Source organism: Blennius ocellaris (genome assembly GCF_963422515.1).
Source record: "Blennius ocellaris genome assembly, chromosome: 18".
In the NCBI taxonomy this organism is placed as follows: Eukaryota; Metazoa; Chordata; class Actinopteri; order Blenniiformes; family Blenniidae; genus Blennius; species Blennius ocellaris.
In genome coordinates, this window is record NC_137667.1 from 17,816,101 (window position 1) to 17,839,939 (window position 23,839).

Here is a 23,839-nt window from a genome sequence, read left to right on the forward strand (position 1 = left end):
TCCTCCTGGGACATTGCTCGTAATTAGCCTACATAAGGACCTCCATTTATTAGTGGTGTTCACTCACTCCCGATGCTGCGATGATGTTCATTAATTAAACAAAGCCCAGTGTGGGAAATTAAGTCACTGACCAATTCTACGGCGTTAAGTGGAGCTCAAACCAGCAAAACACGCTCGAGTAAAGAATCTACAACAGGTACTTGGACAACAGGGTCGGACTAATATAGTGGACAAAAGACCTTTGAGGTGGCTTGTTGAAGCCACAGGCAGGCAGCTCACACGCATTATTCTTTCACATTATGATTTAGTTACTGTTGAGATCATAGTTAGCCGATTGTTTGAAAAATGCTTTCAGAATAATGAGATTCATTATAATGTACTTTTTTTCAAAAAAAACAGCAAGAATAAAAAAAAATTATCACGCATACCACGTATTGTACAACGTGATTTTTCACATGATATATAATACCAGAAGAGTGCTGGCAAATGAGCAAGGAGGTAAACTGACTGAAGTGGCTCCAGGGAGGTTTTATCGACGTACATTAGCCCACATGTACATTTTGATTTGTTGAATTTAACATCACAATACTTTTATCAGGAGACGTCCTGTAATAGTCTGGGAAGAAACGGGAGGAGAGGAAGGAGAGCAGCCGGGTTTGACTGAGGGTTTTAAAATAAATGTGAGATGGATTAAATTCAGAGAGCAGAACTGATAAATGTTGAGTTGTCATCGGTTTTACACAGAGAAAAAAAAATGTAATCCCAAAACCACAGTACAGATGGAATAAATCAGGTGGAGCTCCTGAAACTGAAGGACGACATTGAGGTAAAACGGTCTGAAAAAGCTGAACAGAATAAGGGCTTGTTTACGCTCAACGGCGCTCGGGGCCAGTGAAAACATCAACTTTTTGAAAACGGATCCCGAGGTGGAACTTTTGGTAAATGCTTCGCCTCCGTCGCCCTTTAAAACGCGGGCACGCTGCTACTGCACATGCGCACCATGGCCACAGTAAATACTTATTTTGCCCTCGTGCAAGTTGATAAACAATCAAATTACTATTTATAGTGTATTTGTTCTTTGCGCAATATTATGCGTTTTCACTTAAAACTTAAATCGCGCAAAGAAAAGACACTATCAAGTGCATGATGAGACTGTATACTGTCCAAATACACCATCGCCCTGCTGGACTAAATTAACTATACTGTCAAGAATGAATAAAGTCATATTGTGTCCACTAATGGGGATCAAGAATGACCGGCGATGAGGAAACGATGATGTCTTCTTTGGTGGTGAGCTCTTCCCGAGGGAACGTCCAGAAATCGTTGAACGCGTTTCCGTCTCATGCTCGAGTGGCTGAGTCACGGCAGAGCGTCGCTGTCCTGCTCAGCATCAACGGGAACAATGTCCCGCTTCAGAGAGGCGCGGCAGGCTGGGGGTGTCGCTGTCCAGCCGCCAAGAGCCCGGCCCGATTAGTGTTTCCAAAAAAGCACCAGTGTGACACACATGTGTGTTCTGCATGAAGCCACAGAGTGCACTCAACCAGTCAACACACGCACACACACACACACACACACACACACACACACACACACACACACACACACACACACACACACACACACACACACACACACACACACACACACACACACACACACACACACACACACACACACACACACACACACACACACACACACACACACACACACACACACACACACACACACACCGAGTGGTGAAGCAGCCAGCGTGCCGGACGGCGGGCGACAAAGGAAGCCATTGTGCCATCAGCACTCGTGCAGAGCAGCAGTCAGTTTCACACTGAGACAATGAAGAACCACACAGAGGGCTGTGATAGCAGGGAGGATATGAGGCCACAGAAACAGATGGAAAACAGGCCAAAACCACGACCCTACGGCCTTTTACACACAAGCACCAACCCCCCCACCCCACCCCCCAATGGTGAAGCCCTCTGCTGGCCATTACAAGTACCGTAATGTTTGAAATCAGTAGACTTGGAGGCAAAAAGACGCTTAATGAAACGTTGCAACAGAGCTGCTGAATAAGGTGAAAAATAGAAGAGCCAGAGAGATACTAAATGAAAAGCCATTAAAGGGTCGTTCGAGAGTCATAAAAGTCAGTTCTTCCATCACAGTTGAGTCAAAACAGTCGGAACTTTGAATTGAGCCAAACTATGAGGGCCTGTTTACACAACATTTTCCAGTGAAAAATTGTTTTTGCACATGCTCACCAGCGTCGTCAAAAATAGTTCTCTTGCACATACGGAAGTAGATCGACAATAATAACTGAGTCACCTTTAAAAAGAACTCAACTTTGTCATCTGTCCACACGATTGTCCGTTTTAGTCGCCATTGTTAACATACGCCGCCAACTTGTGGCCCAACATGGCGTCGCTGGTCCGCTCGGCCAGTGATTATCTGTTCACATGACTTTTTACAGTTTAATAACTTCACAGAAATGTTGTGGCACCAAGAATGACTTTTGAGCCTGAGGCTGACAATAACACTCAAACCTCATGTACAAAACTATGATTCACGTTTTTGTTTTAAAGTTTCTCGGTGTCTACTTTGACATAAGAATATTTCACCTATAGGTTAATTCTATAAAATTCTATATAAAGGCTTTATATGATTGGTCTGTTGTAACTCCCCACTCCAAAAATAAAAAATAGCGCACACACACCTGTAACTGTTAAAGAAGCAACATTAACCCTTCGGGATGTTAGTTGCTGACATTTGGAGGTCTGTGGTAATTGGTGAAAGCTTTCCACTCTACTGCCCCGTTCTCGCCACTGTAATGGGCATAATTAGGAGCCAACGAAATTTTTCAGCTGCAGCCTTTTTGTTTTTGTTCTTTTTAATTTTGCTCCTTCCTGTTTATTTTCACGTCCTTCATCACCACAAAACGATAAACTTGAGATGAAGGTCTGCGGTGGCTGCCAGCTGACACACACAGGAGCGAGTCAAACTCGTTCCGCGGGTGGTGAAGACGTTTGAAGCGGCGTGAACCTCCTACACCGACGGTGCTGCGTACGGTGTTCTGTTGAGGAACGCTTCCCACCAACCGAATGTCGCACGCGTCCCAACAACGTGCGCCGAAACAACTTTTGACGTCACCACACAGGAACAACCTGTGCTGGAAATCCTGCTGGCTTTCTGGGGCGTTTCAGTCTTATTCAAACACAACAACCACGAAACACACACCTCTGGAAAACACCCAGTAGTGCCGTCGTGAGGAACTGGAAAGTGTGGAAAAATACACCTGGACACTGTTAAACTGGGAATTTTCCAGTGGGGAAGTTAGTGAATTAGTGCAAGTGGCGAACGTATGTTGCATTTTAGGAGTCCGTTTAACTGTGTCTGCATAATGGGACAGTGCAACAACAACGTTTGCCTCCAGAGTGTCATGACTCCCAGTCCATAATCTCCTGGGACTTGGTCGTTCTATAGTTGACGGTCACCGTGACAACGAGCCAACTTCATCGTCTGCCCATAGGAGTGTCTGTGTACTTGACACTGTTAAAGTGTATGTATTATAATGCGCAACATGAAAACTGCATTATTTTCTGCCATTTCCATGTAGACGGACATTGTTTTCAACATGTTGCCGTGTAAACGCAAAACCTTTCTGAAACATAAAACCTAAAAACAACGGCTTGTTGCCAATTTGATAGCATTTGGACAAGTACTTGTAGCTTTCCAAAGTTCCCAGCTCCAGAATGTACTGATTCTCATAGGTTTCTACTTTCAAAAAGGCAAAAGATCAAAGAGATTTCTTGATACTGTTTTGAAACAGGATTTGAGGGTGCACCTCTCAGGAGTCACCGGGCGACAACACACAAGTGCAGAAACAGCCTCCACTGTACCAATAGGAGAATGGATGCAACGTCCTGTCAGCGGCTGCTGCAGAGACCAGCCAAGGCAGCCGCTCTTCTCTCCGCAGTCATTATGTACGCGGCAGCTTTCTATACATGGGGGTGAATCCTGGCAGGGTTAAAGAATCGAGTTTTCTTTGAACGCGACTGCATTCATTTAGAATCAACGCTTCAAAAAATGAAATGACTGTAAAGTGTTCTGACAGAACGCCACAGCCTCGACGCGGTTTTGACGTTGGCGTGAAGAATCTCCGCCAGCATCGTGTCTCTGGCACGGGCGACAAGGACGTCAAGGAGGATTGGAGATTTTTTTTTTTTTGTGTGTGTGTGAGAATGAAACATGTTCAGAGTCGCCGGAGGAATGAGGAGAAAATCTACAGTTAAAGCACCACAGCATGTAAAAACCTGTTAAAGCAGGTTAAAGGAGGATGAGGCTGGAGAAAAGCAGACGCGCATGTTGAGCATCATAAAATACTAAGAGGAACTTTACAATATCTGTTCTGGACGTGACTGCAGGCACTACTGTCATGTCGTTTTGGCAGATGACCACGGGAGGCACACTGATGAGAAACAGCAGAGGCGCAAAGTCTTCACTTCTAAGTGATATAGCTTTCCATTTAAAGACACTTCTCAAGAACAGGAGGTGTGTTTCACATTTCCACTGCGTCTGCGTTCAATTCCCCAGTCGGCTCAAGCCAATACTTGAAGCCGGTGCTTCTAATGTGACAGATGAGACCCTGGAAAAGCTGCAAATGCATCACAATGGTGTGGACTGGACTCATTTCCATGCGTGTGTGTGGTTTCATTATACGAACGGCATTGTTTTCAGCGTTTCTGCAGTTTTCAGAACGTTGACGTGTAAACAGCACAAACAGTCGTGGTTTCAATCATCTTACTCCTCCACCAAGAGAGGTTTTTTTTTTCTCTCCAGAAAGTGGAGGTACTGTCTTCAGCTGCTACATTGTGGGAGGCCACTTGGGAGTTGAGCAAAATATGAGGTGAGTGTGGAGGATAATTATTTCTGTACCAGAGCTCTTCTCGGCAACCAATTTCTCTGTGGACTGAAGAAAGTTTTAATTAAGACGAGTCTTTTAGTCTAAAAAGTTTAAATATGAAGGGAAAATGAAGGTGCTTTAATTACAATCCAATGCTGGGGACGAATGAGGGACTGTGGCTGTGCCGTGCTCTCGACGCTATCATTTAGCGTCCCTGTAAACTGACTAAATATAATAACCTTACCTGAGATCAACAGATGTACGGTGTCATTAAGCCATGATAACATAGTTCAATGTTCAGTCAATAGCCCTCTGCCAATTCGCTATAAAACTGAACTTCAACTCTGAAAGAACGATCCCTCAAATGACGGGCGGAAGAGAAAGATTACATGATCCTTTTTATTATTTCATGTTCTTTTTTTTTTTTTTTTTAAAGAAAAACGGCACAAGAAAAGACAATCAAGTGCTTCCATTGTATATTTCTTGGTTTCTTTCAGAATTCACTTCAACAGCACCCCACTAAGAGGTTTATTAACGCCAGGCTTCTGAAGCAGCTGCTGGTTATCAGATTATGATGGGAATGATTACACGCTACCCCAAAGAAAGCCACACTCATATGGAGCCACTGAGATTAAGTAAATGAGGAGATTTTTCAATGCCAAAGTGCCTGAATAATAGAAGTGCATTTTATAGAAATCGCTGAGGGGAGTGTGCCTGTAAGGGCGGGACTAAACCCTGGGCTCATTCATAACGCTGGCGATCCAATCAGTCTGAAACGGCCTCTTCGTAAACCCTGCCAGGCGCCGTCAGCTGCTGGTGAATTACACTGCTTCATTACAGATAAACAAATCACGACGTTGACTCAACCCTCATCGATCGGCCCGTTGCGGGGCGGAGGTTGGGGCTAAAATATTGGCTGGCATTAGCAGGACAATTTAGATAGAGCTGCCGATGAAGAGCGGCGGCCGAGTGAGGGATGGCACGACGACGACGCGACTCGAAAGAGCCAAAACCCGATGGGATTGAGCTTCAACCTAATCAATGAACAGTTTGTTGAGCGATTAAGTGGAGGTTCCGTCTGTGAAAGGTCCTTTCTATTCTTTGGAAAAGACTTCTGCAATGAGGCTGCTTTTATTGTGAAATCCCCTCACAAGTCGACGCAGCAGATTTGCAGTCAAACCGCATCACAAGAAACTTCAGCCGACGGGTTCCATAATTGAAATAAATGGGACGTTTGTAAAATACATGAAGGTGCAGAGTCATTACAGCCAAGCACATCTCTCGAGTGAATGTCTTAAAAAGCTAGTGAGGAAAAAGTGTCTGAGTGCAGCTTTTACACAACGTGGCTCAGACACAGTGGGCTGGAGGTGACTGCTTACCAAACCCAACGACGGCACACGTTTACCGCCGTCTGTTAGCCAATTAGTGAGCGCCTCAACAGTTGTTTGTGGAGAAAGTTAGAAACAAGAACATGACGGATGAGAAAAGTTGTTACATATTACGGTAAAAAGTCAAACTGGAGACACTTTTACTCAGAAAATACCTACATCCGCGTTTCTATCATGAGTAGCTTGTTCGGTCCATATATTTAAAGACCTTGAAAATGTTTTGCATGCTTGCAATTCAGACAATAAATTCATGAATGGATGATGTAGCTTAAGCACAAGAGAGTTTTTTTTATGAAGGTTTGATCTGAAAGGCATCTGTGGCTTTTCATGGATTCAATCTGCTTGAACCACCGCTCTGAGCCGAGGATTATGAGTCGCTGTGCATATATTATTTTGAAAACTACCACATGGCATTCCCGTAATTCAAAAGGATGCAGAAGATTTCAAACTTGCTGCAACAGGATGTTCAATTTTGGGGTTTTTTTCCACAGGGTTATGCACTCACAGTACGATCCAGCGGCTCCAGCTGATCAAATCTACAACAGACACAAAGTGGTGACTACAGCAAGGCAAGAGCTTCAGTTATTTTATATATAGTCACTTTTCCAGTGTTTGCCACTCAGCTGGGAGTCTCTGTCTCCTGCTGCAAGCGTCACCGCTTTGTGCTGGTTTTGGAGCCGTTTTATCAATTTGCTTGTGTTTGACGAGTTGTTTGCTGCTCCGACACATGACGGCCCGGCAGAGGAGAAGCTGCACGCTGCTGTACTTGTGTCACTTCTCTTCGAATATCTCCCAGCTGCCGACATTCCCTCTTCGTTGACAAACTGTTAACACAGGACCGGAGCTGTAAAGCTGTACGCGACAGTAAAAGCCAAACTTTTTGGTTCTTTTTCTGCTATAAATCAGCATAAGTGTGTGGAAAAACCTTTTAACCAAGACATATCGCATCTATTTGTACTCCAACATTCTGTTGTTGAAGCAATAACTTCCTTCTAAGTGAACATTCATCAACCTGTCTCTCTCTCTTCCCAGGCCCAGAGTCCCAGAAACATGGTGCTGCTGACCTCCAGTGGTCTGGCTGGATCACTGGCCCTCACACAAGTGGCTGCATTCCCAACAGCCCACATTAATCATGCTTGGAGGAAGAGCCACAGGCTTTGGCTCGACTACGGCAAACAACGCAACTTCCTTCGTCCGACCAGAAGCCTCGTCAATCACTGCAATCACTGAACCTGGGAAAGTGTTTGTTCTTAGGCCCGTTTACACGACAATGAATCCCAAAAACTTTGGTAGAGCGTTTCTTTCACGGTGGCAATTCCCCCCCCCCTGCACAGACTGCCGGAGGCAACGAAGTGCTGTCACTGCGCATCCCACCCCCATGATAAATAGTTTCTTCTGCTTATGCACGGAAACGAACATGGCGGCCCCTATAGTGGTACAACTCGTGCTCCGCATTCTACTTTTATAGTCCATATCGATAGTTCAATGGTTGAGACTCACTGGTTCGTCATCAACCCATACGAATGTCGGGTTCTCTCGATTTTGTTCACGTTTATAGCGCGTTGCTCGCCGCACACGTCTGTGTGGTTTCATTACAAAATCAAGCAACAGCGAACTCCCACAGTCTGGCATCCGAACTACGTCATTGTCAGTGTATCCGCTGCTGCAGTGCAAACGAAACACTTTTTTTCCTAATGTATTCAGTGTCGTCACATGAAACATTGTCATGTAAACGGGGCCTCGGTTAAATCTTATCTGGTAGCGACTCGATCAGCCACAGTCACAATAAGCTGCCTCTGTTCTTCCCCATGAAAGCACCTCTCTGCTTCACTTTATTTCCACTGAGTCCCAAATAAAAGCAGCAGCAGCCGCACTAACATGGCCGACAGCTGAAAAACCTTGATAATGAGGGTTTCAGCCAATTTGCTTATTCAGCTCGTTCATCCATCGTCACTGGTCCCTGTTGACACTGGGTGAAGGCTTGAGTGACACCAGGACCGTCTGCCTGTCCGTCACACAACAACACAGCCAATCAAAGCTGAACACACTCACACCTACAGACAAGTCCAATTAACCTTCAGCACATGTCTTTGGACTGTGTGATTAAGCCAAAGCATACAAAGGCATGGTAAATTAACATTTTGGCACAGTACTTTAAAGCGTACCCAGAACTATCTCAATGGAGAGGTTACGGAAAATCGTTGGGTTTGGTACTTTCAGGACTATCGACAACTTTTGTCAGAGGAAACACACAAAAACCTGTACTGTACTGTACTGTAGCACGTACTGCGCAGTGGAAATGAGTCTTCTGAGTTTCCAGTAGCTCAGGAGACCTGGCGGCTGCTGTGAATTTCAGCTAATTAGGTTCTGCTGTTTGTGGCCTTTGGTGACCACCTTTTATCAAACCTGTTGGTTTTGCTACTCGTTTCAGCTCGCTGCTTAACACTGCAGTTCTTTACTTTGCCCTTTCGGCTTGTTTGTGTAGATTTAGCAACAGTGTTGATTGTAATCTTGTTTGGAGTGGCTTTCCGGAGTAAAAGCAGCCTTTTGTTTTATTTAATCATTCAGCCATCAGGTATGGCCCTCTGGTTTTTGTCAGTTCGAAGCGGCTCCTTTTTGTCGAGTTTCCTTTTGGCTCCTGTTCTCCCCATAGGCAGGATAGTTTTTCCATTTTTTTGTTGGCATTACCTGTTAGGCTCTCCTTTAGTTCTGTACAGTTTTTTAGCTTGAACATTTACTCATACTGAAAGGCGACAATAATATTGCACTTTACAAAAGCCGCTAATCCAACTTGGATTTTGTTACTTCCTCTACTTGCTTTCCCCCCACTGGAGCTGTGTTGTGACACCGCAACATAACATTGGTTGAGATCGCGGAATTTAAACACCTATTACATACGAGGCCCCCAGCACTTCCTCAGTATATCTGTCTAATCACAGACACAATTTCGCACTCTGTCATATTTTCATGACATGTGAGCCACAGTTCCATCAAAAACACATGGTAATATTGAAAATGTGACTTTTCGAGGAAAGTGCTGACTCATTAAACATATTTAACAATTCTGCTGCCAATAAATTCAAATGAATCCAAGGCAAGTACACAGACATTTGTATGGACAAACGACGAAGTTGGATTGCTATTCCGCTGACTCAACTACTAGGAGACTATAGCCTGGGAGCCATGACACTGTGGTGGCCGCCATTGTTGTTGATGAGCTCATTGCTCATGTGCAGAAGGACTGTTGAGTTTTCCTCTATTCACACGGTGACAGAGATGAAGCTGAAGCCAAAACGTTCCACCTTGGGAGCAGTTTTTAAAAAGTTGCATACCAAGCAGCACTGTTTTGTAAACAGAAACTTTTTCACTTTAAAATGTCCCGCAAACGCTCCATGACACGCCTATGTCAAACAGAGTTGACATTCCTGATGATCCAATACAGGAAATTAAGTTTCCATATATTCCCCAACCATTCACGCAGACATCACCAACCTCAACTCATCCAGATCTCGTCAGGGCCTCTAACCATCACCTTCACCCTGTGTGACCAGTAGCCAATAAGGGATCGGTAGTGAGCTACGCACAGCCTGTGATTGGCTGCGTTTCCACAGAGAGACCGAGTGAATACATCCCGGAAAAATGCTCCACCTGTGACTTCTGGACAATTCCAGCCATGCCTGGGGAAAGGTTCCTGATGGATATGAACAGAGACTGCCACAGTTCTGCCCGTCTGGACTTTATCGTGTCATTTTATTTTTTTGTCAAGTTCTTAGTCGCACAAACTGGAACCTTAACTAGCAGACGTGCAGACACTGGCACCCACTGGGGGGAACAAAGCACCGGTTAGTTCTTTATTACCATATTCGAATACCAACCTCTCTCATTACCCATCGGTTGCGGTTAATTGGTCACGAGATGCATCGTTAACATTTAAATCAAACAGATGATTTCCCTCAGCTGTCACAGAGAAACAAAACATGCAGAAGCAGGAAGCCAGAAGTATGTCAACTCTTGATGATATATATATATATATATATATATATATATACAATGTTAAATAATTGGCCATACGATGGGATGTCTTTGCTACAGATGGTACAAATTTAACAGTTGCATGTATACTGCATTTAATACGTTTAGTATGTTTGATTGCAAAACATGGGGGGGGACGCCACCTGTCTGAAATGCAGCTACTATGCATACACACCATATACTTAAGTAAGAATCAATGAGTGGAGGAACACTCGTCCCTATGGGTGGCATAAAAAGCGTCAAGTGAATATTATCCCAGAGTTAAATAAAGTGTGGTGATCATCTTGAGTTTGGGCGCCTTTGAAATTGCAGGGCTTGTGAGTATACTTGTGAGTTTTAGAAAGAAGTCGAATTTCATCACCAGCTGATGCAGAAAAACAACAACACGCAAGACTTTCTACTTCTACCCGTCAGTCAAAAGGTAGCTTTGGATATGTTTGATTTTTTTTTTTTTTTTTCCCTGCTTTTCTATATGCAGGTCCCAACATCCCACGGCCCAACTAGGTCAGCAGCATCGCCCTGCTGCAGTGGTGCCTGTGGATTCTATAGCGTCAATCAGAAGTCATCTTAGATGCTTTGACCTACTTGAGGAAAAGTGAGGCTGTACTCCGAGTAGCTTTCGACGCCGACAATGTTGCCAAGATCACCCGCACAATGTGGAAATAATATCCAAAGAAAACCAGCTAGAAGGGACTGCAACGGGAGGCTTCCGGGATGAACATGAGCATGATGTACTGATGAAGAATTCTAATGCATTAACATGTTTTTATTACATTGTAATGCTCTGTGTCTTAGTCACTCGAAGAAGAACATAATCCAGCTGCACATGTGTCAGATTGGACCAGAAAGAGCAAACATTTGACAGATATTAAAGGCTCTGCATTGGCTTTAAAATCGATTTTACGATAGTATCATTAGTTTATAAATCCTTCAATAGTCTTATTCCCACATATTATCTAATATTAGTTTTACCTCATGGGCTTTTTAGAGCTCTCAGGTTTTCAAAGTTGGAACGAAATCTCCATAGAGACGCTTCTTTTTATCACTACGACCCACATCTGGAGAACAGCCAGTCTGATGAGCTGAGGGCAGAATGTCCAAATATTAAGACACAAAATGAAATTGCCCTTCCTCCCTCTTTGTTGCCGTGATTTTACATTCAGTCCTTGTAAGTGTCTCTGAGCGCAGGAATTACTGTGTTTGTTTTCATTGTTCAAAGCACTTTGTGCTCCATCACTTTCATCTGAAAAGTGCTATTGTTACCATCTGAAAGGGCAGCGGTCTCCAAACGGGTTTACCTTAAAGCCCGGTCAGATTGCCCCAGAGGAACCGTTTGCAAGTGAAAATGAAAAACTTCCGTCAAATGTCTATTTACCCGACATGTCGGAGTCACTAAAAACACAATTTTTTGAAAACGTCTCCTAGGGAAGAATTTATCCAAAGCGATTCGACTCCGTCTTCGAGAAGACAGAGGAAACCGCAACTTCTCTGAACCACAGCTGTAGTAAATATTTATTCTGCGCCTGCACGAGCAGATAGGCAATAACAAAAACCTCCAGAATGTCATGATTCCCAGTCCTTATTCTCCTGGGCCTCTCTGTAATAATGCATGTGTTCTACCATTGTTGATGGTTACTGATTGTTCTCTGCACCCATGTGTGTGTGGTTCCATTACAAAAACAACCAACAGCACCCACTACTGGCCCGTCATTAAAACGACATATTTTACAATGTTTCTGCCTTTGCTGTAAAGAGACATTGTTTTCATAACGTTGTTGTATAAATGCTAAACCTTTCTACAACACAAATAGAAAAGCGATGTGTTTTAACTTGAAATGTGTAAACGTCATGCAAACTGTCTGAAGAAAGAGGGTGAAACAGATTTAAATTCCTACCCTCTCACCTGTGGAACAAACTTTGATACTCGCTTATTATATATCAGGGTTTTAAACAATTTTATTGGCTCAGACCTTCCATTAAATAATAGATTTTACTATTTTTGTATCAATAAAGCATTTGCTTGATTTATTCTCCTTTTTGTTCCTTTCTCAGTTCGTTCACATGCACAAGATGCATTCAGCCTGTAGTATTCATTCCCGTACTCTCTCTTTTTCCTTTATTTTTTATTTTAACTTTTCTTCATCACTGTTGGTTTCTTTATTCCATTTGTGTATTTTTTTCTTCACTCTCTCCAAAATGCCTTGTTCTTTTTCAACAGACTTGGCCTGTTTCTCACTGAATACTTCCACCCTGGTATTAATAAAATATTCTAATTCTATCAATCACCTTGTTTCAATGCATTTTCTTTATTTCTTTGTCAATCAAGGTGTCTGAATGGTGCAACAGAACTCCATCTGCGTTGATTGCCTTTGTACTGACACAACAAAACCTAATCTGAATTAACACAACTGTGTTTGAATAACATGAGGCTTTGTAAACACCGTTTCAAAAAAGTACTGATTAAATAAAGCAGTTAGTGCAATGAGCAGACATAGCCTTGATTTCCAAATACATTTACCACATTCCTGTGACAGGGCATTGAAGTCGATGACGACGTAATGACTTTAAGGAGTACGTTATTCAGCACCTGTGCTTATAGAAATTGATGTTTTGAAGGAAATAGATCTTTATGTGAGGTACATAATTCCTCAGTGAGCTTTTAGAAATATCTGAACAACTTTAACTGTCATTGCGTTTGAAGCTTATACATGAAATTTGAAGTACCGATTAAGATATTTTAATCTCGTAGCTGTAATAGAAATCAGGCGGGTTTTGATCAGCATATATGTAAAACTTCCGGGTGTAGATATAAGTTGTTAGCTACGCTGTTAGCTGTCAGGGGAACAAAGCTGCGGTGCTAACCGCTAACAACAGACTTACAGTAGTACGCCACCACCGGGTCCCGGCTCTCGTGTTCCTGCGCGGTCCGCAGGTGGTGCTGGATGGCTTTGAGCTGAGCCGGTAACGCCATTAGAGTCTCTTAAACTCGGTCCGATAAGAAAAAGGGCATCAATTTACAAGTCAGTGTTGTTGTTAGCAAAGTGCTACTTGCACTTCCGCGTGCTTATCCAATAGGAGCGGCCGCCTGGGCGTGGTTGATGACGTCAACCTCACGCTCAGTTTATGAGCGCTGCAATAAAAATGTAAAAAAATAAATAGAATTTATAATAAAAAAGCAAAGTAAAATTTAATTTAATCAAATAAAATAAATACAACAAAAGCTATTTTTTTAAATAAAGGACTGAAATAAAATAAATAACATTTTATTAAAAAACAAAACACAAATTTAATAATAAATAAATAAATTCACATTAACTAAAATGTGATGATTAACTATGATTTAACTAAAATGTGATTTCATTAAATTAAAATAAATAAAATTGTATGAAAAGGACCATAAATACGACTAATTAAAAACATTCCATGCACGGTGCCTTCATCATTTGCAAACTGAAAGTAATGTGATTTTAAGGGTACCGTTTTTAATCAATGCTGATGTGAGAAGGGGGGCAAGACAGAAAGTAATTTGATTTTGGAAGAACACAGCTCAAAGTCTAAAGACAGTATTAAAGTATATAATCAGTATATTAGTAAGATATTAGTTTGAAAAAAACCTTTCATTGATTCTGCAGATTATAATGGCATAACAATGTTTTTCAACATTGACACATATTTATATACCTTCGCCAATGAAAGTTCGGTAATCAATGACAATTATATATATTGTAAATATTTATTGGTTTGTATGTATGTATGTATGTATGTATGTACCCAACTTTTCTCAAAAACTACTCCCCTGAATTGCATAAAATGTTCAGGGATGATTTATCCAAGAAAGCATTTCTGAATGAAACCCCAAAACTGCGAAAAAATTTCCCATACAAAGTGGATAAGAGAAGCACCTCATGGAGGAGATCAGCATCTGTTGTGATGGAGATGCTCCCTGCTCAGTGTTTCACACAGTGACGTAGCAACCTGACCCATAGATATAAAATATCTATGACCTGACCTTCCTCGTTAGCACCAACATGAGCTAGCGCCTATCATGCTTGCAATGCGAACAAACTCACAAACAAATGTGGCGTGGGTGAGGGTCTGCGCTTTACCGAGTGTCCGTTCTAGCTAACGTTGTTATCGGCTGAATTTACGATGGCTTGTATATGTCAGAAATTGTGTTTATTTACAGACTGTAAACATCTTTTGTCTATGTGTTGCACACCAATAACGATCATATAAATCATTAAAACTTTAAACATAAAAATGATCATGTAATAGGTGAGTGCACCATGTCCAAGTTTAAAAATCTGAGTCATTATAGTGGCTTCCGTATATTTGATGTAAATTATTGTAAGATTTGAGTATTTCAATAAAGTATATCGAAATATCTTTAACTTTAAGTGAGCCTGAAGCTGCTTTGATCAGCTCATTTTGAGTTGGTACCATGTGACTTTCATGGTCAGATATGTGCGTCTCAGTGCCAAAGAATGAACGCCACCCTGTGGAATTGCAGCTATACTGTGTGAAATACTCTAAATAAAATAGAGTGTTTTAAAATGTTTACTTTAAATCACAAAATAAAACGATCTCATTATAAAGTGCCACAATGAAAATTAACCTAAAAATCAATCCCACACTTATCAACTTGACACTTAATATATTTAGTCACATCATTAACAACACATTTTACTTAATGTACTTAGAAAAGTATCATTTAATGCGATGTGTTTTACCTCAGAAACTTTAGACGGACTTCAATTTGTTGCATTTCACTATATTTTAAACATTTATCTTACATTGAATTATCCTGTAGCATTAGTTGTTGCGACAGCTATTGAATTGTGGTTGATGTTTATTAGAATGTTACCAGTTGTATTTATATGTACTGCTGTGAAATCATAAATTCAGTCATTTCTGATGTGAAGAACTATTAGTTCTCCTGTTCCCGCTCCCGTTCCCGTTCCCGTTCTGGAGCCTGAACCCCCTGCACCAATGGGAGCTGTGCCTCAAATGTTTGTGTGTCCAACTCCACCAACAGCGGCTCCCAGCAGGTTCCAGGGGCCTCTGAGTCAGGGACAGGTGAGACGTTCAGGGACCATTTAGTGACAGGAACTTAGAGCTGTGATTTCCCTTGTAAAGAAGGAAAAGATGTAGAGCAATGTGGGACTCTTCAGGTGATGAAATATAAATTAAATGTCCACAACTGATGGTTGATCATTGAGTTTTAACCAGCCAAAAATAATTTGGCTGGTTATTGTGATTGATAAATTGCATCTCTTAATTGTAACAAAATATATATATTAAAAAAAAAGACAATTGATCTAAATTACATTTAATACAAAGGACCTTTTAACCCTTTAATCATTCCCCCCAAAACAAACCTTTCCTCCTTTAAATACCACCTTACTGTGTGTGTTGCCTCATAATCAATCAAAGTGATCTAGTGTCTCCTGGTGTTGATCTTAACTGTCTCTAGACTTCTTGAAATTGTGCATTTAACACTTTTCTTTTGTCGACAGTGTGTTGTTGTGTCCAAGAACGGAACTTCCCACTCTCTGCAGCCCGTTGGAGTTTTTAATGGACAACTGTATCCCGTCCCCCCTGCTGGTCCTCCTGTCCCCTCCAGCTCAAGGTGAGTTCACCTGTCCACTTCTGGCTGTTTGTACCTACATGAACATCATGACATTCAGCTTGTTTACCAGAGCTTTACTTCAAGCTCTGAGTCACTGCACAGCAAGAAAATCTCAAATTATTCCAAATGTACGCGAGAAAACCCAGACACCTATAGAAAGACAACCCTGGACTCAAACTGGAGATTTTCTCACTGTAACCTGAAACTCCTATCCACTAATCCATTGGTTTCATTTTTTTGTATCTGAAGCACATTTCTGTATGTACTCATCCTGTTCCATTTTTTCTTTTTTATGCTATTTTTTTATATACAATTTTTTTTTTTGCAGCTCTTGCCAATGAAACACAGAACTTGAACTATTCAGAAATAAACCCAATCAAAATGTTTCAATTCAAGAGTTATTCTTTGTGGTGAAGTTAAAGCCATGAGTCCTGATAATTGAGTTTGCAGTCAGGCGTCGGGGCCAAAGCTTCCAGTCACTGAACAAAATAAAGACATATACTGAGAGAGGCGGATCAAAGACAGGCTGTACAGAGTGTACATAACTCCTTTTCCAAGAAACTGGGTGGGCTGGGATCAGTGATTTAATGGCCCATGATGAAAAAAAAATGAGACTGCGGCTGGCTCATCTTGCTGTTGATTGAACCTGCTGCCGATAAGACGCATACTATAGAAAAATATAACAGCCTGATGTCCTGGGCTGCACGCTGGCATTTTCTTTGGATCGAAACCATCATGGGAAACGCTGTCGCGTTGTGTCTGCTAACCTTAACACGGAAAACACATGCAAGCTGGAACGAAGTTGCGGTGGGGAAATCGGGTCATGAGTTGAGTCTTTTGGAAGATCTGCAGACTGACAGATCAATGAACTCCTTCAGTCCAAGCCGACACACTTCAGTGGTGATTCATTATTGCTCTTCTTTGTTTCTAACAGACCACACTTCATACCCTCTTTTGATCAAGGGATCAGTGCAGCTGCTGCTGGCATCGCATCCAGACATAGAGAGGTGGTGGTGATATCGCTTTTTTTGTTGTTGTGACGTTAGATTCCAACCTCTCCAAAAGCATATACTGATTTCTTTGTCTTACCAAGACCTTACGAATACATTAAGTGCTCCTCGACAGGCTCTTACCTGCAGCCTGATAGAGTGAAAAAACTGTTTGTCAAGCACCTTTTGTGCACTCCAAATAATGAACAGAATACGATATAATTCATCCTGAATTATCATTGTTTGAACAAGGTACTGTTTGACAGCTTGCTAGTGGACCTCAGTATTAATGTCTGTTAAAGGAGCAAATCGGGATGTTTGCTTTTTATTCATTCATTTAGAGATGGCTTTCTTTATTTCTTAGGTTGCCTTTAACACAACTACATTTCAAATAAACACATTGTTGCATTTTCATTTCAGAGGTTCATGTAAACATTTTGAAAACTATGTTTACACGAAATCGGTAGAAACTCTGAAAATTATGTTGTCAGGGATCGGAGGCGGTGTGCGGATGGACCTAACTGCAGACTCAAGAGAGTTCCATAAAAAACAGGTTTACTGCAGTCCAGGAAACACGAGGAGACACAAGGGCCACGAGAGGAGCGACAAGGAGACAAGATGACGAGACACGTTGACAAGACGAACCGACACAGACAAGTGAGGGAGGGGGTTTAAATACACAAGTCAGGGAAGTACACAGGTGGAACACAACGATAGGAGCACACAGAAGGAGAAGGCCGTTGGTTAATTGGAAACCCGAGGTGAGACACAGAGACCTGACTGATGTAGATAGCATGCCAGGCCATGACTAGGTGCTTTTTTGTTTTTGTAATAAAACCTCACACATGCTCAAAGACCAATACCTTATCAGCATTAAAAAAGTTTAATTTTCCCTGTTTCCATGGAAACAGAGTTGGAGCGTTTTCAAAAAGTTCTACCTTGGCAGCCATTTTCAAAAGTTGCATTTTCAGTGAGGCTGAGCACCATTGTTACTAAATGCAGTTGTGAAATGAAGAACCCCTTCAAGCAAAGAACTGGGAAAAACTTTGGTTTTTTTTTCAAATGTCATTGACGTTGCAAGTAAAGAATAGTTAAAATTTTAGTTACGATTACAAAACATTTTACACAGTGAATAATGGATAAACTTAGCAGATAATGCTTTTATTAAACTGAAACATTGCTCACCAATGCTATGCGACACATCACAGACAAAATTTGATTTATAATTGTACTGAAAAGGAAATTTGATATGAAGGCAAAGGTTTTTTGTTTTATTTGAGTCTGCAAACTATTGTGATAATGACGATGATGTCCAGAGCTCAGATCACAACCGGATTCCTTGAAAAAGACAGGTTCAGTATCTATCTGGGCAGGAACCTCCTTCTCACCTCCTCGGTGTCCTCTCATAAAGTCTCATAAAATCCAATATCAGTACAAAGAAACTGAGTTATGAGGGCTGTCAGTTAAAATGGGCTTTTGTTTACTGCAGGGACATGGATAATATATCCAGTGACTTTTACTGTCTCCTGTTTACCCCAAGAGAAAATCTGTTTCTCCCCATTACTGGGATCGTGAGTGGAAGAGCAGTAACTTGTTGCTTCAAACTGACTTCATGGTTTTTTGTTGAAGGGTGAACAATCATATAGTATCATCATTATGTTTACAGTCTTCATGTTAATAATTTCATGAATATCCTCGTTATTCTCAAACATTGTAGTGCGAGCAGATCAGTAACACCAAAGCCGCTCCGAGAGCAAACAAGAGATTTCACACAATGCCACTGTTAATGCTACATATACTATTTATAATGATCACACTTTCCAAACTGTTGTTAGATTAAACTAGACTGAGCAGCTCCACCGAGACAGTAACATGATTTTCAAGCAGGAACATAAATTAACAAAGAAGCAACAACAAAAGAAGAACATGATTTTATAGTTGAACAATGATGTGCGTGTGTGTGTGTGTGTGTGTGTGTGTGTGTGTGTGTGTGTGTGTGTGTGTGTGTGTGTGTGTGTGTGTGTGTGTGTGTGTGTGTGTGTGTGTGTGTGTGTGTGCTGAGGATGGAGTTATCTCTGGAGTCATCACGACCTACAAGGTGAAAGAGACGCTGAACCGGACAGCGAACACAGAGCCCCTGAGTGGTTATAGAGAAAAAAATAAACAAATAATGCACGGTAACGATATAGTAAGTTGGTCCCTGAAGTTAATAACACGAGGGAAAGAGACAATATAATCCGCAATTGCAGAGCTTTTTGACTTCAGAGTTTTTCTTTGTTGTTTTTTTCATGCTTTTCGTCGTATCATCATTGTAACTTACTTCAAGTCCAGGCCTTATGTCACGTTATGACCGCAGGCTGAGGTCTCCATGAGGCTGTGTTGCTCCGCTATGAGACGCTCCATTAAGATTTTCTACCCACAGAATTTCTTTATAATGAAGCCAGACTTTTGCTTCATCAGCAACTAAAAAACAAACTACACACTACTGTAAATGAAAGCTTGGATTTTATTGCCATAAAATAAGCCTTCTAATGGTTTCATGTGAAAGAGAACTTTAATCAGCGTGTGTTTACATAGGTTGCCATTACAAACGGCTGTGGAGCTGCGTTCCGTCATTCTACACCTCCATTCCTCCTGATGTTGAAGCATTTGATTCAGACACGTCCAGAAATAAAGTGACAGGAGAAGAAATTTACAATGTAATGCCCAAATGTTGAAAAATAAGCCTCAAGCTCATTTACGCATTATTTATTTATCTATTTTTCTCTCTGGCCACTCCGAGGCTCCAGACTAAAACAAGACGGATGTGAAAAAACAGCCATAGAGCGACGAGGAGACTCAGTGTTTTCTGGCTCTTTGGTCTGGATCCGAGGTTCAGGCCAGATGGAGACGAAACCGATGAATACAGTCCATCTCCTTGTTCTTGTACGAGGGCTGTCAACTCTATATTGGTGAGATCAGTGACGTGTGTGTAGTGAGGCAATGGCGTAGCTCTCACTCAGCTCCGTTAACGGTGGAAAAATTAATCCGGTTCTTTGGTGCTCATTTAAGAATTGGCCCTGGCCCTGATCCAGCACCTGGTTCTTTCTGGTGGAAAAGCCCAATGGGTGTGACTGGAACTGTTGTGGGGGGGGGGGGCCTGCAGCAACTCCCCGGGGCCCAAGCCGTCAAGCCAAGATCGGATGGAGTAGTAAATCAAGCTTCCTGTCTGGAAAACACTAATAAACTATTCACAGGATCTTGCACTTAAAAATATGTAGATATTGGACACCTAAAAACATTACAAATAGTATTTTGAGTCTTCACTCAAAAAAACCCCAAACGTTTTTCCACAGGTATTCAATTTTTCTTTTAAAATTAAGACAAAATAATTATAATTGACTTCTGTTACATTTTGCTGTGTTTTTCACTTTTGTATTACTTCTGTTATGTTTTGTTTTTTCATTTTTTTTCTCTATGTTGTGCCATTGGTGTGCTGGGGAACTTTATGGGTTTTAAAGGAGAAGCAAAAATAAGCCTTAGCTTCAGCCTATACCCATTTTGGCCACAGATGAACACAAAATGGGTCCGAAAACATGTGTGTGCCACTTCCCATGCAAAGTTTGTGATTTGAAAAAATAAACTTTGTGGGAGAATGTGCGTACTGCTACGCTAATTTTGAACCATGCGCACGCAGTTTGGAGACGTAGAATCTGGCAGAGCTGATTGTGAGGTGGAGAATTGAAGCCAGATCTTATACATTTCATATCTTCAAATATCAGACTCATAGACATAGACTTACAGACTTTTTATTGAAAGAGAGTATACACTACCAGAGGAAGTGGATATTTCCCCACATGATGTCATGAAGGGAAAATCACTAATTTGCCAGTATGAGCAAATGTTGGATAAAGGTGGAGGAAGGAAACTACAGACTTTCTTCACTTCTGGGGCCTCATGCACAGGGTATGGGGACACATATTACTGACAGGAAAAGCATTATAAAATAAATTTAGCATTTCATTGGGACTTTTAAGACAAAAATAACACTTGATGCATCCTACATGTGAAAATTCAATTATCACATCTTAAATTCAAACAGGACATAGAGACACCAACATCATTCAAATCTAGGCTCTTGTCCATCAAATAATCATAAATGTAAAAGTAAAGTAAAACCTGAAAAGCAGGTTTTGAAGATTTTTATGTGAATTCAAACCAACCTGCACAAGGTAAATTGTCCCCTAAGGAACAATAACGTTCCCTCTGAGTGCAATCATTGAGTCTGTCAGTCATCTTCCCTCATTCAGACGACAAATCATCAGAAAATGAAACAAAGGCGAATGTTGGACATTTTTATTCAATCATCTCAAGACAAAAACAGGTAGGAGAGTTACTGCCGACTGTCAAAGAGCAGCAGCACTCAGACGAACAGACTCTTGTTTCAATGTGTATGGTCATAAAGAGTGCCTCTTCTCCTCTGACATAGCTGATTTCCGTGCAACAACACACAGTTGGTGAAAAATGTACCGAGCCTCGGCTCTACCTGCAAAACCGCACAGGCAACAACATTGTTTAAAAATCAGGAATATAAAAATGAAAGGAGAATTGGCATCGCAGAGTACTGTCTGATGTGTCATAGCTGATGATCGTCGACATGAGTATCAAGGAAAATACGTATCGTAGCTTTAATTGTCCACACAACTCCAAAAAGATCCAGTCTCGCCTGACAGTTATTCACCAGTTATTACACGTTTGCTGATGCGTCACAGATTAGTTCATCATTCAAATACAGTCAACCAGAAAATCTGAATTAAGCACTTTGCCAAGCTTTGTGGGTGAACCTGAGGGTTACACCTGAGCTTGGGCATGATTTACTTTTTATTTCTTGTTCTAATTTCTTAAAATGGCAGAGCTTATTAAAACCAGACCGAGGTCCCGTTTACGCGACGTCTTCGAATGAAAACACAAAACTTTCATTGTGTTTTGAGGGTCCGTTTACACAACGAGATGCTCTGAGCCACTGACAACTTTTTGAAAATAGCTCGCAAGGCAGATTCTCCTGGGACTTGATGGTTTTATAGTTGACTGTCACAGTAATAGCAATCCTACTTGGATGTCTGTCCACACGAATGTCTGTGTTCTGCCATTGTTAATGTTCATAGCGTATTGTTCTCTGCACGCATGCGTGTGTGGTTTCATTACAAAAACAAACTGTCGCACCCACTGTCATGAAAAGGACATTGTTTTCAGTGTTTCTGCCATTTCCATGTAAACGGACATCGCTTTTGAAACTTTGGCGCGTAAAAACAACACTAAAATGCAAAAACGTTCGAATCATTGTCATGTAAAGGTTTTCTCATATACCACAAAAATGAATCTGATCCAGTTCGTCAACTCACTGATTGCCTGCTACCCAGACACTTGTTTGATGGGTAGTTGTTTGCATTGAACGCTACCATTTAATTAATCATACGTTATTCTTGGCAATAAATTAACTTCAATCAACAAGCCAAATATTCGTCTGATGGCGTGCTCTTCTGTTTAAATGGATTAAAAAAAAACATTTTGTGACTTTTATATGCTATGGCTGCCAAGGCCCTTTCTATCCTTTGATGATCCTGGATAATAGATGACCCCCTGAAGTCCCAACATACGGCCACAAGCTTTATGCAATACTTCGCCTTTTTAAGTGAGAGGAAGAAAAAAAAGAATTCTTGGTGACAGAATGCTCAGAGGCAAGTTTTTAAAAGCATCCCAGAGTGACAGATACCAGAACGCAGACGAACCTAAACCACTGGAGTCGCATACGACTTTCAAACCCTCTTAAAATCCACACAAGACAAACAATAGCTGTTGTTCCTCAACAGGAAGTAGTCCAGAAAAATGAAGGTTTGAAATGAAGGTTTGATCCACTTTTGTCTGGTAATGCAATTTCATACCTGAGATGATAAACAGATTGCTGAAAACTTCATAACAAAAGTTGGATGGATGTCTGATGAAAAAAAAAAAAAAAAAAAACGGTACAAAACATGAGAGGTAATCTTTTTGCGAAACAAATGGACATTTACAGTAAAATCACAGTATTCAAGGTGAGAGACGGTGGTATAAAAACAGTGTGGGGTCGAGGACATCCTTGATGTGTGGAGGACAGATCAGTTCAGAGCCAGATGTAAACAAAAGATTGTTTTGGGTTTTTTTTCCTCATAAAACTGAAAGGTCTGACAGTACATGTGAGCACAAGAAGACCTTGAATCTTCATTCACATTTAAAACTATCTAGTCACTGGTATCTTTTTTTCCCCAACTCATCAGTCTCACTTTACTTTACTTTAGTCACTATATATATTTCAACTATTCAGTACAATTGCATTAAATATCAAACTTTCAAAGATATATTGTTTTTTTTTTTTTTTTTTTTTTACTGAGATGAGGTCTTTCTTAAAAAGGAAAATAATGAAACATTTCAACATAGTTGTGTATCTAAATTTAAAATGTACTTGCTGTTGTCAAAGTGTGGAAGAATGAGCCCATTTCTCAGCCCATCCAGCGCATGATGTTTTGAAAAGAGAAAAATACATTGATGGTGTGAAAAGGCGTCCCCCTGACCCTCCTTGGTGATCTCTGGCACCTCACACTGGGGCCTGCCCCACACTTCTGGCTTAAAACATTAATTTGTTCTTGGTTACAGTTCTTTAAATTTGCTAAAGTGTTTGTTCAGGAATAGCAATTTTTTTTCTCCCTGAATCAAATTCACCAATTGAATCATTAAGTATCAATAAAAATAATAGGAAAATACATTTTCCACATAAATATTCAGCTCAAATCAAAATGTATTGTGAGTTTTTCTTTTCAACCTTCACTGATCATAGTTTAAATATGATATTTCACTCATTTAAAGAAATAAACATGCATAATTTGAACTGTTT

The 23,839-nt window shown here is 41.0% G+C and overlaps 1 protein-coding gene across 1 annotated transcript in view; it reads right to left on the reverse strand.

The window, feature by feature from the left end:
- vta1 (vesicle (multivesicular body) trafficking 1) overlaps positions 1-13,374 on the reverse strand; it is a 48,649-nt gene extending 35,275 nt beyond the window's left edge. Inside the window, exon 1 of the mRNA XM_080514320.1 lies at positions 13,195-13,374. Within this exon, the coding sequence (XP_080370446.1) occupies positions 13,195-13,285 (91 nt within the window). The 5' untranslated portion in view covers positions 13,286-13,374. The remainder of the gene's footprint in view (positions 1-13,194) is intronic.
- Between the last annotated feature and the right edge of the window lie 10,465 nt (positions 13,375-23,839).